This window comes from Tursiops truncatus, chromosome 10, assembly GCF_011762595.2.
Source record: "Tursiops truncatus isolate mTurTru1 chromosome 10, mTurTru1.mat.Y, whole genome shotgun sequence".
NCBI classification, from domain to species: domain Eukaryota; kingdom Metazoa; phylum Chordata; class Mammalia; order Artiodactyla; family Delphinidae; genus Tursiops; species Tursiops truncatus.
The window spans coordinates 81627923-81638669 of record NC_047043.1 but is presented as its reverse complement, the minus strand read 5'-3'; the positions used below and the strand labels follow the sequence as shown (position 1 = coordinate 81638669).

The 10747-nt window shown below is 37.5% G+C and overlaps 1 protein-coding gene across 2 annotated transcripts in view; it reads left to right on the top strand.

Moving 5' to 3' along the window:
* The first annotated feature begins 14 nt into the window (after positions 1-14).
* Positions 15-10747, top strand: part of TMF1 (TATA element modulatory factor 1) — a 30910-nt gene continuing 20177 nt past the window's right edge. For both annotated transcript variants that reach the window (XR_002178919.3, XM_004330307.4), the window contains exons 1-5: positions 15-2055; positions 4511-5715; positions 7443-7546; positions 8203-8329; positions 10612-10717. Coding sequence is in view for 1 of the 2 variants with exons in the window: in XM_004330307.4 (XP_004330355.3) it covers positions 1914-2055; positions 4511-5715; positions 7443-7546; positions 8203-8329; positions 10612-10717 (1684 nt within the window). In the remaining variant the exon portion in view is untranslated. The remainder of the gene's footprint in view (positions 2056-4510; positions 5716-7442; positions 7547-8202; positions 8330-10611; positions 10718-10747) is intronic.

The following is a 10747-nucleotide window of genomic DNA, read 5'->3' as shown; positions in this document are numbered from 1 at the left end:
TTAGCCACAATAAGTATCTACTGATTTAATTTTCTCTAACATAATAAGGTAATGAAATGGAATGACTCTATTTTTATATTAACGCCTCTTAAAATGCTTTTTTCCCCCTCCTAAAGGACTAAGGCTTAAAACAAAATTAAGCATAAATACTGAAAATGAGTTTTAGTATCTTAGTGTGGGAACATGTCGTACATGTTCTCTGTTTTTGACTTGGATGGCAGTTTTCTATTTAAAAGCTTTATGATTACATGTCAGTGGGTTAAATTTTCATTTATTTTTATTTCTAGCTCTATATTGACAAATAATTTTTCGTTATAAAATCATATGGCATAAATGTATATGCTTTCCTTAAAAGTTACAGATTCAGTTTACAGGTGCTATATACAGGTGCTACAATAATTCTCAAAGTAGCCTTGTGAGAAGGTGATAATATCTTCATCTGAGAGCTGAATAGTTTTAGAAAGTTTAGGTCATTTACCTCAAGCTGTCCAATTAGAAGTCTTGGAACAGGGAGGGATTCCAAGCCTAACCTGACCTCCTCTTCAGGCTACTTAGCTAAGCTGTTTGAAATTACCTGAGTTACTTAGTACTACTGTGTACATTATTAAATTGTAAACGTTTCAATATGCAAATTTTTGCAGAAGTTAGATAAAATCATCAGTAGATCATAACTTCTCAAGGGCAGAGTTTAAATCTGACTAAAAATAATTCCTTTATGGCATGGTTCCTTGCAGTGTGGTAAAATACTTAAGTGTAGGGGAAACAGGTGAGGTAAATAACCACATTATGAAGAGTGTATTTAGAATAGTGGGATCTGTGACATATTGAAGTGAAAATTATTAGTCAAAAGTGGCAACTGCTGCAGCTGACTGTTGCATGTTGGTGTACATATTTTTCAAAATCAGCTGGATGTCTGGATTTTTCTGTGAAATCTGGCTTTTAAATGTTGGTAGAATTTTAATATTATGGGGGCCAAACCAAACAGCTGCTGACTAGATTAGGAAGGCCACCAATTTGATTTGTTTGAAGAGCACATGCAAAAAAGTTGTATTTTAAATAATATGCACAGTACATATTAAGAGTAATAGTTTTAATGCTTCCCAGGTTTGTTTTGACTGAGGCCAACAGTGGACCTGTATCTTAAAGGGGAGATTGTGCCCTTGTTCTGATTTCTCGTTACTTATTGTGGAAGACGGCTTTTTACTTGCTTGCATCAGATGGGCTGGATCAGGTCCTTTCATACGATGCCCGGTAGTTTTAGACAGACCCAAACCCAGAGTTCCTTCCTAAAGCCAAGTTGACACAGAACTGATTAACAGAGGAGACGCTAAGTAAGAGAAACGCAAGACCCAAACTTCCCTGTTCAATTATTGCTGGCAAGGCTCTAGCTCTTAATACAAGAGCTATTTTCCAGGAAGGAACTCATTTCACCACTCGCATATTCCTTCCGGAGGAATCAGCCCCTGCTGATATAGCCACAGAATTCCTCCCAGGGCTGACAATCGCCGCACTACGTCTGGAATCAGTTTCGATAGGAACCGTTCCGCGTTCCTCCATAACTACGGGCAATCCTGGACCCCAGGAAGTGACGTCAACGTTCTTCGGTTCTTCCGTCTACCGGCGGAACTTTGGGCTCCGGGGCTTGCCGGTTGTGTACGTGGAAGCAGCCAGCGCCTGCGCAGTCTGAGCCTTTCGTCTCATCTGTGAGGAAAGCGCTGAGGGTAACGTCTCCGGCTCGGGGGAGACCTGCGGGGTCATGGCTCCCCGCTGACAGGGCCCGCCGAGTGGAGAAGGGGGCGAGGCTCTCCGTGGACCCTCCGCCGGGTCCGCGGCAGTCGACTTGTCCCTCGGTCTTACAGTTCGGTGCTGCCGGCGCCGCCGCCGCCGCCGCCGCTGGCGGCTGAGGAGGGGATATGAGCTGGTTCAACGCCTCCCAGCTCTCCAGCTTCGCCAAGCAGGCCCTGTCTCAGGCCCAGAAGTCCATCGACAGGGTCCTGGACATCCAGGAAGAGGAGCCGAGCGCCTGGGCCGAGACCATTCCGTACGGAGAGCCGGGTAAGGGCGCGAGCGGCGGCATCACTGCGCTCCCGCGGGCTTCTTTTCCGAGACCGGCAGGTGAAGCGGCGAGGGTGGGGGAGTGGGGGCTCCCGCCTCGCTGAGCGACGGACTTAATGATCAAGTCCTGGTCCCCAGCCCGGCCCCAAACCCTGCTCTGGCCTCTCAGTTGGTCTTTGCTCTAGTCCCGAGGAAGAACCCAGCCCTGGGTCCTTCCTTGCCCGTGGCCCCGGGTGGGGGCTGACGGGGACCTGATTCGGTGGTCGTGGCCCCGCGCCCTTCCTCCACGTCGACCGCATCACAGGCCCTCGAACCCGGGTCGGCTGCGCGCTCGGGACGCTGTCCGAGCCCATGATCGGAATCAGTCCGCGGGGACGGGAAGAACAGTCGCGAACACTTAGCGGGTGCTGCGCGCCTCCTGGGCTCTGTATGGCCGTCTCTCCTGAAACAGCTCCTCGAGTTCTGGCGCAGCCCTCCGTGGTGCAGAGACGGCGCGGCCCGTTCCTCTGGGCCACTCCGCCCGCGGGAGGGTCTGGGGGGGCGCGGCCCGCGACTTCGGGTCGCGTCGCGGTCTAGCCTCCAATAGTCTCGTCTTTCTTTCTCAAGAGTCCCTGGGCTTCACTTTTCAGGGATCTTCAGCTGCTTTTAGCTCTAAGTCTAAGCAACAGTTTCTCCTTTTTGGTGTGTGGAGTGCAGATTGGCCCGACTTTGGGGTTGTGAACCTCTGGGAGAAAGAATAAGTTATTCCTGACTACTCCTTTCTGGTTTCCTCATTTTACGTCTTTGAGAAGTCAGGACCTAAATTTGAGGTGCATCGTTTTAAGATATTTTGGCTCATGTGTTTATGTCACCATCCTGTTACTTTTTCCAAGATGTTATAGGATCTTGGTGGAAGGAGCTCCACTTCCTTTTTTCAGGCTACCCTACGTTTTGAATGTCTTAACTGTAAAAGAGACAGAATATAAGTTGTAAATGTAAGGATACTCCTTTTATGAAATCCGGGGCTCGAATCCTGCTCTATAATTCTTTTTTTTTTAAATAAGTTATCCAGAATAGACTTAGGTTTTAGTGAAATGCCATAAATGTTGACTGATCACCTATGTTTTACGTCGCCGTCACTCAGAGATGACCAGTCTTCATAATGGAGTGATTTAAGTGGATATCACATAACCCTGCGATTTATATAAAACTTTCTCCAACAGGCAAATTTGACTTCTGTCATTCGTTGCCATGACAATAATTAATGAGCAGATTTTATTTTGCTTGTTCCTTTGTGTCTTATTTTGTTTTCCCCTTTTTCCACCGTTCTGATATACTGAACAAATGGATGTAAAACTGTATCCCCAAGCTAAAATTGCCTAGTTATCTCCGAAGTCATATTAAAGGATAGAATTTAGTGTTGGGCTTGTTAGCTTTTAGGAGCTTTTAGGTACTTGTGCTCTGCCCACCAGCTTTTAAGTGTTTGGGGTTTGTGATGATTCTGCTCAGCCACTTTTGAATTTAGAAATGGAAGAAATTTTTTTAAAGAAATGCTTTAAGTATTTTAGCAAATATGTCATTTTTTGTTTATCATCGGGTTTTTCAGTAACATATTATTTGTATGACTGATAGAATTATCTTTTTTGCTCAGAAGATGGTTATTTTCTCCCTAGTGTTTAAAAAAAAAATCCTAGTGTAAACTGCTATCTTTGTCAAAAAGCAATAATTTTTAAAAAATGTGCATTTTTGAAATTCATATGACCTTCTATAATTGCTAACATAATTTGGAATTTAGCGAGAGAACAAAACTTTCTCAGAGTAGGTTTGGAGAGTGGGACTTGGAGAATGGGCTTGTCATTAAGTGGATGAAAATGAATTTGCCCTTTAGAAGTTACTGTTCCCATCAGTTTACTTTGATCTTTGAAAAAGGACATTTGTCACCAGTATTTCGGGTTCAGTTTTTGAGTGTTGCCATCTGTCTAGCTGATAACTATGTTTTATCATTGATACTACAAGAATAAAATTAATATGGAACTAATTGTATAGAAGGTAGATTCTATTTGCCATGACTACACATGACCTGTAAGTGAAGATACTGCCCGTTATTATGAGATGCATCATATGTATCTTGCACTTAGCATTGGTTACTAACACATACCATTACTTTATTAATTTGTTGTAGGAGGGAATAACATACTTGCTTCTGGTAGGACAGCTTCAATCTAGTCTTTCAGCTTTGCTCCTAGGTCCTCTTGGCAGATGCACACCAGTTTTCCTTTTTAAGGCCCAAAGTTAAACGATGAACTAATTAATTACGTAGTAAGCAAGGACTTCAACATGTCCAAATTATGGGTTGTATTCTGTAGGGTTTTAAAAAAACATATTTATATTGACTTATAGTAATGATTGTAATTTAAATGCTTTATATATAGGTATATTTTTTTCTTTTTTAATATATATATATTTTTTGTCAAAGGAATAAGTCCCCCTGTCAGTGGAGGATGGGATACTTCAACCTGGGGGTTAAAATCCAACACTGAACCTCAGAATCAACCGGTAGCCTCTCCTAAAGCAATTACAAAACCAGTTCGGAGAACTGTGGTAGATGAATCTGAGAATTTCTTCAGTGCCTTTCTCTCTCCCACCGATGTCCAGACCATTCAGAAGAGTCCAGTGGTATCAAAACCACCAGCTAAATCACAGCGACCAGAAGAAGAAGTGAAAAGCACCTTACAGGAGTCCTTGCACGCTGGACAGTCAAGAACAACTGAAGCCGCTGAGTCGAAAGTAGAAGACTCTCCTCCATTTGTATCGGGGGAAACTCTGGCAGCCAGTACTCTGTCTCCTAAAACTGAGGGCAAGCATGAAGAAACTCTTAATAAAGAATCTGATACAAAGGTGTCAGCAGTACATTTGAAAGTATCTGAAAGTATAATTCATGTGAAAACAACTAGGGAAAATGTATCTAATATGCCTACACAGCCTCTCACAGCGGAAACAAAGGACATGGCTTTGGAACCTAAGGAGCAAAAACATGAAGACAGACAGAGCAATACACCTTCTCCTCCCGTTAGTACCTTCTCATCAGGTACTTCTACCACTAGTGATATTGAAGTTTTAGATCATGAAAGTGTAATAAGTGAGAGCTCAGCAAGCTCAAGACAAGAGACTACAGATTCAAAATCAAGTCTGCACTTGATGCAGACATCCTTTCAGCTTCTCTCAGCATCTGCTTGTCCTGAATATAATCGTTTAGATGATTTCCAAAAACTCACTGAGAGTTGCTGCTCATCTGATGCTTTTGAAAGAATAGACTCGTTTAGTGTACAGTCATTAGATAGCCGTAGTGTGAGCGAAATCAATTCAGATGATGAATTGTCAGGCAAGGGGTATGCTTTAGTACCTATTATAGTTAATTCTTCAACTCCAAAGGCTAAAACAGTTGAATCTGTTGAAGGAAAACCTGAAGAAGCAAATGAAACATTAATTATGCCCACTGAAGAAACAGAAATGGAAGAAAGTGGACGAAGTGCAACTCCTGTTAACTGTGAACAGCCTGATATCTTGGTTTCTTCTACACCAGTAAATGAAGGACATAGGGTCCTAGACAAGGTGGCTGAGCAGCCCAAAGTTCCTGAAAGTGAGCCAGAAGCACTTTCTGAGAAGGAAGATGTATTCAAGGTAACTATAGGAAGTGGAAGGGGATTTTTTGATATGCTTTTCAGAGATTAAATCATTGGTTTATTTTTAATATTCCGTGATGCCTAATGGTTTGTACTGATTAAAAAAGATAGGTATTTTGCATTTAAGTGTGGTGTTAAGGATCTTAAACTTGAAGAATTATTGATGCTAAATTATTTGAAATTTCTCGAAGACAAGTATGGTAGCATAAGTTGATAGTTCAGTATAACCAAGCATAAAAAAGTTTCCATCTTAGGCCTTTACTGTTGAGTCCTTATCACCTTAATATTCTCTTTTGCTGGACTCATTAATTTATTAGTTTGCAAGGGACTGTCGTCTTATGTAAACAGATACCTTCACCTCCTTTGCACATAAGGTGCTCAAACAAATCTAAATATTATATGATTTTTCTTATATCAAAAATATTTTGCATGTTCACATTTGTAGCAAATCTTGAATGAAAAATTTGGTCTCAGATCATTGATGTTTTTCTGTTGTTATTAATTGCTTGTTTGTTTTTGTTTTTGATATTTCCTACTGATAGCTATCTTAAATGAATAAGAAAGGGAAATGTCCAAGGATCAAAAGTGTTGTTTAGGAATGACAGATTGCTTTCACCTAATATGTAAAAAAGGAAAGTGGTGTAAATTCTTTAACATTAAGTCACAGTTTTCGTTTTTCCTATGAATTTTAGGTGTAGAAATTGAGTTGGATCTGGCATCTTTAATAGACTCTTCTGAGATACAGGATATCTTGAAGAAATGTCCTCTAAGTGTCATGTATTGAATTATTTAAAGTAAAAAAAGTGCCAGATTCTGTTACCTAGGTTTAATATTATTCACAAACAAAATGCCATGCTTTAGCTATAATAACAGTTTGAATTCCTAGAAACCAACACTATTTATTATTAATAATATATTTTTGAACCATTGTTAGAAGGTAAGTGATTTCTAAGTTAATCTAGACCTAAATCAGGTAAGACTTTATTTATTTATTTTTTAGTACAAAAGGCACCATTCCTCCCCTCATGCACAAGTGTATCACTGCTTCAGCAGGACCTAAGGAATAAGATAGTCTAACCATTCCTTTTTGCTTAGCTTTATACTAATATATTCTGGAGATTTAAAAATTATATGCCTATCGATTTTCTAAAGTTAATTTCATTTTTTAAATGCAATGTGTCATGCTAAAAATGTTGCATGTTACATGTTTGGGTTGAAGAATAATATGGAGAAACAAACACTTGTATATCCAGTACCCAGATAAGATAGAGAACATTAGTAGAAGCTTTGAAGCCCCTCTTTGATCTTTTTGATTGCATCTCATCTCCTTTCCTTTTTTAGTGGTCATGTACACTCTTCCCACATTTTTGCTATTGCAAACGAATTGCTGTAAATGTTTTCTCCTCTGAGGTACACCTAAAAGTAGAATTTTCTACATGAAGGGGTATGTAGATCTTTAACTAGATATTGCTTAACTGTTTTCCAAAGCGTTTTACCAAACTACCAACTAGGTGGTTGTAGTACTAATTTATACCCTCCTACCCACTCTGTGTGAGTTCTTGCTGTTCTATGTCTGCTGTGTTCCCAGTTTTGTTTTTAATTCTTTTTATGAGATAATGCTGTTTTATTAATTACAATGATTCGGCGGCCTTTACTTTTTCACCTGCATGTAAAAATGGTCTTTTAAAGTTAAATGTTGGACTTTTGTGTATTCTTCTTATCCAGACAGTTGAATTTCTGAATGAGAAACTGGATAAAAGGGAAGCTCAGTTATTATCTCTTAGTAAAGAAAAAGCACTTCTAGAAGAAGCTTATGATAATCTGAAAGAGTAAGTACTTTACAAATGTGAGTAATTTTACACATTTTATAGTGGTCCATACACTTGGTTATTACTTAAGAATGTTTTTTAAGTTAAAATGTTTTATATTTTAACTTGTTTATAATTATTGAGAATTGAATGGTATTACCATTCCACCCTTAGAGATTACTTTTCTCCTCAAATTATCTTACTCTTTTACCACTGACACTGAAGAGAGGTGTTTTGCAAAACAAAAACAAAAAAACCTCTTCCCTTTTGTTATTAATAATCTATTAGTATTAGAGATTTAAAAGGTATATTTAGAGAAAACTGAGATTATAGTTTAAAAAAATACTGAGTACTGGTTTGCTTTAAGGAGCTGATTAGTAAAATGTGACACAATTAAGATTTAACAGTGAAAAGTTTTAGTTACCTTTTTGTAATTTTTACACATCATGTATTGGTGACATTTTCAATTTCTAATGGGTTTTCTTTGAAGTGTTTTAAAATAAATTAAGCAGGTAATTTTTCTCTTAAAAGTTAACAGGCCTAAAATTAATCTATTTTAGTAAAGTGTATGTTGAAGAGAATGTTAGTTTTTTTTTTTTTTTTGCAAACTGAACTCATCTGTTAACTGTAGAATATATAAACAAGTATTTTCAGTCTCAGTATTATTTTAAATTTAGTGAAATGATCAGAGTGAAAGAAGAGAGCAGCAGCATTTCTTCCTTGAAAGATGAGTTTACTCAAAGAATTGCAGAAGCAGAAAAGAAAGTTCAGCTAGCCTGCAAAGAGAGAGATGCTGCTAAAAAGGTAATGGAAGTTTAAAATAATATTAAATAAACTCTACAGAGACATATTTTTTTGAGGAATGCATTATTATTTTGGTATGGGAAAAAAGAAGTAAGATTAAAAAGGATACCATGTAGTATATTAACACTTAAATTTTAGATTTTTCACACCTCTAGGATTACAGACTTTTGATGCTTTGAAAAAAATCTAAGCCAGTATTTGTATAATTTATGTATAAGTCCTTGCAAGATATATAGCAAGGATCTTTAGAATAATTTTTATAAATGATAAGTCCATCAAAATAAAAATAAATAACACTTAAATCTAAATGGCACTCTATACGTTTTAAAAATTACCATTACTCTCATTTGTTATTTTTCCCTTCTGCTTTAAATATATATATACACACACACACACACACACACACACACACACACACACATATCTATACTCCTTCAAGTCAAAGTAATTTTAAAATAAAAATTCCTAATAATTAGTGACATTGAATATTAGAATAAAATGTTGATTTATTCTAATGTAGGATTTCTCAACCTCAGCACTACTGCGATTTTGGGCTGGATAATTTTATATTGTATGGGACTGTCCTGTGCATTGTAGGGTATTTACCAGCATCCCAGGCCCCTACCTACAAGATGCCAGTATCACCCTTCCCTCCTCAACCCCAACCTAATCCCCCCTCAGTTGTGATAATTGAAAATGTTGCCACACATTGCCAGATGTCCCCTTGGGAGCAAAATTGCTCCGGATTGAGAACTATTTGTTCTAATTCTTGTAATTTGGAACAGTTGGCTGTTTCAGATATTGGTAACCAATTAAGGTTAGTAATTATTGCTTGTATCCCAAGTATTATAGCATTTCTCAGTATTTCCCCTTCTGAGGTTGTTTTCCCCCTTCTTGATGAAGGTCAATGTTAATATTTATAATTTTTCTCTATATATTCTTACAGAAAAGAAATATGATATACTTCTATCTGCTTGGTTGCTTTAATTAGCAACTTTAATTAGTATCATTTTAGACACTGATAATAACCTGAGACTATCTAACCAACTTAACTCTTCGTGTTCTTGCTCTATTCCATCTGAATACAGTACAAAAAGTAGATTTTAAGTAATGTTTGTCTTCTGTAGTGCACTTTGAATTATAGATCTAAAATAGATCTAAACCATTAATTACAGCTGGAAAAAACTTGGGTCCTACGTTTTAACACATTTTATGTGTACCGCCATGTGTGAACCCCTGCTTAGGATCCATAGGAAATTCAAAGGTGAATTTAATTACCTTAAGTGAAGAGTTTGCTTTTCTACTGTTGGGAGGCAAATAATGTCAACAAATGTATAATAGTAGGCAGTTGAATAAGCACTTTGAAATGGTATCATGGAGGATGAATTCTGATCAGAGGAACTGAGGAAGATTTCATGGAAGACATGACATTCTTAACTGGACCTTGATGGATGAAATTTTGACAGTTGGAAATGGACAGCAATGTTGTGGATAGTTCAGAGCATGGGCTTTAAAGATTCACAGACCTGGGTTTAAGTTATAACTCTACGACTTTATAGCTCTCTGACCTTCAGAGTTTACTCAAGGTTTCTTAGTCTTAATTTTCTTATTTGTGTAGTTGAATAGTACAAGTGCCTCCCTCCCAGGATTGTTGTAAGGATTAAATGATAACGGATACAAAGCATGGTTTAAATACCTAATAAATGTTAGTTTATTTTAGCTATTTTTAGTTTCAGAGCATCATAAAAACCAAGTTTAAAATCATAGGACACTTTTCATATCACCATACTTCTCCATTGTAGTTTTAAAAGATAAAATATCTTAACATGTTTCTGCTGAATCTCTGCTTTATTAAAGTAGATCGAACCTTATGAAATTATGTTTTTTCTCTCAGTTCACAACATGTTTGTAAGTGCAGTGAGTTTCAGATGAGGAAGAGGAATACAGTGAAAAATGGAGATATACTAATTGAATGTTTCAAAAATAATGCTTAACCTGTAGAAAATATGTGTAGAGATACTCAAAAAGAGTATTGTAAGTTAACTTCTTCTCATTTCCATTTCCATATTAAAACCTGTTTATGTCTGAATTCAGGTTTATGTCATTTTCAAAGTTGTTCACTTACTCTTAATTAACCAAGGTAATATAAACTCAGGTTAACAGTACAAAACTTATGGATTCTTATTGAGAATGTGAGTATTTGGATATGGAAAAAAATTGAAAAATATGCCCAGAATGAGAGTAATGCTTTATGTTACTCATATTCTTTCTTTTTTAATTAGGAAATCAAAAGTATAAAAGAAGAACTTGCTACTAGATTAAATAGTAGTGAAACGGCAGACCTTTTGAAAGAGAAAGATGAGCAGATCCGAGGGTTAATGGAAGAAGGTACGTAAAATATTTAGTTGGTTATGAAAA